Consider the following 1,668-nt stretch of genomic DNA (forward strand, 5'->3'; position numbering starts at 1 on the left):
CGTTGAAGGCGTTTTTACACCGTAATAAGCCCCCTCTTCCGGCAGGCAGAAAGACGAAAACAGGATCTGAGGCCAGAACCCACTCCACATCGTGTCTCCCCTTTAAACTGTTAAAGCTCTGTTCGGCTCTCGGGAAGCTGTAGCATTTGTTCTACTGATTTTATTCTAGGCTATCTTTATGTTAAATATTTTGCTATGTATGGATGTATTGAATTGTCTTTATTTAAGCCAGCCTTTGCATGTCGAACTAGATACGATATGTCAGGCGGGGTATTGTGTCACTTCAGCAGAGGAAGAAAATTTTATAGATTTACTTTGTAGCTTTAAACCTCTTATACTATCATTTTGTCAGTCCACAAATGGCACCTTTTATGTAGAGTGTTTCAAATGCTAATTATTTGTCACTATGAAACAGAAAATATATTTAAAGGTGCTGAAATTGAATATATTTTGATATTTTCTTTCTGTTTGCTCTGTCTGCAGGTCATGCACTGCAATTACACAGTGGTGATCGCACCATCATTTACAATTAAAAAATAGAACACTAAAGAGGAATATTATAAAAAGAAAAAAGTTGTGTGCTGGGCAAAAGGTAAACCTTCACCTGGCTCCCATGGTGGCTGTCAGAAATCCTCCCCTCCACACCCTCAGCCATGCCTGCTACTACCAAACCCACCAGGAGGCAGACACCTGCTCAGAGAAACAAAGGCCAGAAAGTGATCAGCACCAAGAGATACACGTGTAATCCAAATAAACCCAAAGGAAGAACCACAGAGAGGCCCAAGAAAACACCAGCAGAATCTAAAAGGTCAGTAGCCAGAGCCCAGGCAAGGTCAGGCCAAAGCCCCCGTGGAAGAGGAGTTAGTAGGCCTGCTGGTGAGTGCCCTGGCAGGTCTCCTGGCAGAGCTAACAGGGCTCTTAATGTAACTAGATCTCCAAGGCTTAGACAGCTCAGCAATCCACCTGACCACTATAGGGAGTTAGAAGACCCCCGAGGGCGAAGGAAGTCTCTCCGGGGCTCTCAAGGGTCTGTTGCTCCTTGTCAGCCACCTAAACCTTGCAGAGGAGGGAGAAACAGCAGAGGGAGCACAGAGAGACGGTTGGCATCACAGCAAAAACGCACAAGAAACCAGCCCTCAAACACCAGCTTTAATGATTCAGCTCCTGGAGAGGAAAATGAGAAAGTCAATACCTGTGATATTGAAATCCCTCCAGTTTGTCTAAAAACTGATGTTGAGGTTCCTGTGAGTATTAAAGATCAGGTTTCAGGAGTCAACAATGCTAAAGAGGGCAATCCTCTTAAAGCAGATTCACCACCATATAACGACACACTGGAAGACTGTGTGCAGTGCAGCTGTGACAGTACAAGACAGCAAGACAAAAAGACTGTCAGCCATAGCGGTGAAGGTGACCTAACGTGTGTAACCGGGACCCCTGTGTGTGAAGATGTTGATGGACAGCCAAAACTCTGCAAAGACAGAAGGAAAGATAACACCTCTGAAACCTCTGTGCTAAATAGTGTTGGCTCAGCAGAGGTGCAGGGGGGCAGTGAGAGAAATGTCAGTTTACCTATGCTTGAAAACACGCTCGATCATCTTGCCAATGATGGTACGCAAGATAATGTGTGTACTGTTCACCAAGAGGAAGGTAACATGTTGGACTTGAAAG

General features: G+C 44.8%; 1 protein-coding gene across 1 annotated transcript in view; it reads left to right on the forward strand.

Moving 5' to 3' along the window:
- The window catches only part of tet1 (tet methylcytosine dioxygenase 1), a 40,297-nt gene that overhangs the window by 566 nt on the left and 38,063 nt on the right, over positions 1-1,668 (forward strand). Inside the window, 1 exon segment of the mRNA XM_020601542.1 lies at positions 484-1,668. This exon segment is cut by the window's right edge and continues 1,142 nt beyond it. Coding sequence (XP_020457198.1) covers positions 654-1,668 — 1,015 coding nt within the window. The 5' untranslated portion in view covers positions 484-653.

Source organism: Monopterus albus, unplaced genomic scaffold, assembly GCF_001952655.1.
Source record: "Monopterus albus unplaced genomic scaffold, M_albus_1.0 scaffold52.1, whole genome shotgun sequence".
Taxonomy (NCBI): Eukaryota; Metazoa; Chordata; class Actinopteri; order Synbranchiformes; family Synbranchidae; genus Monopterus; species Monopterus albus.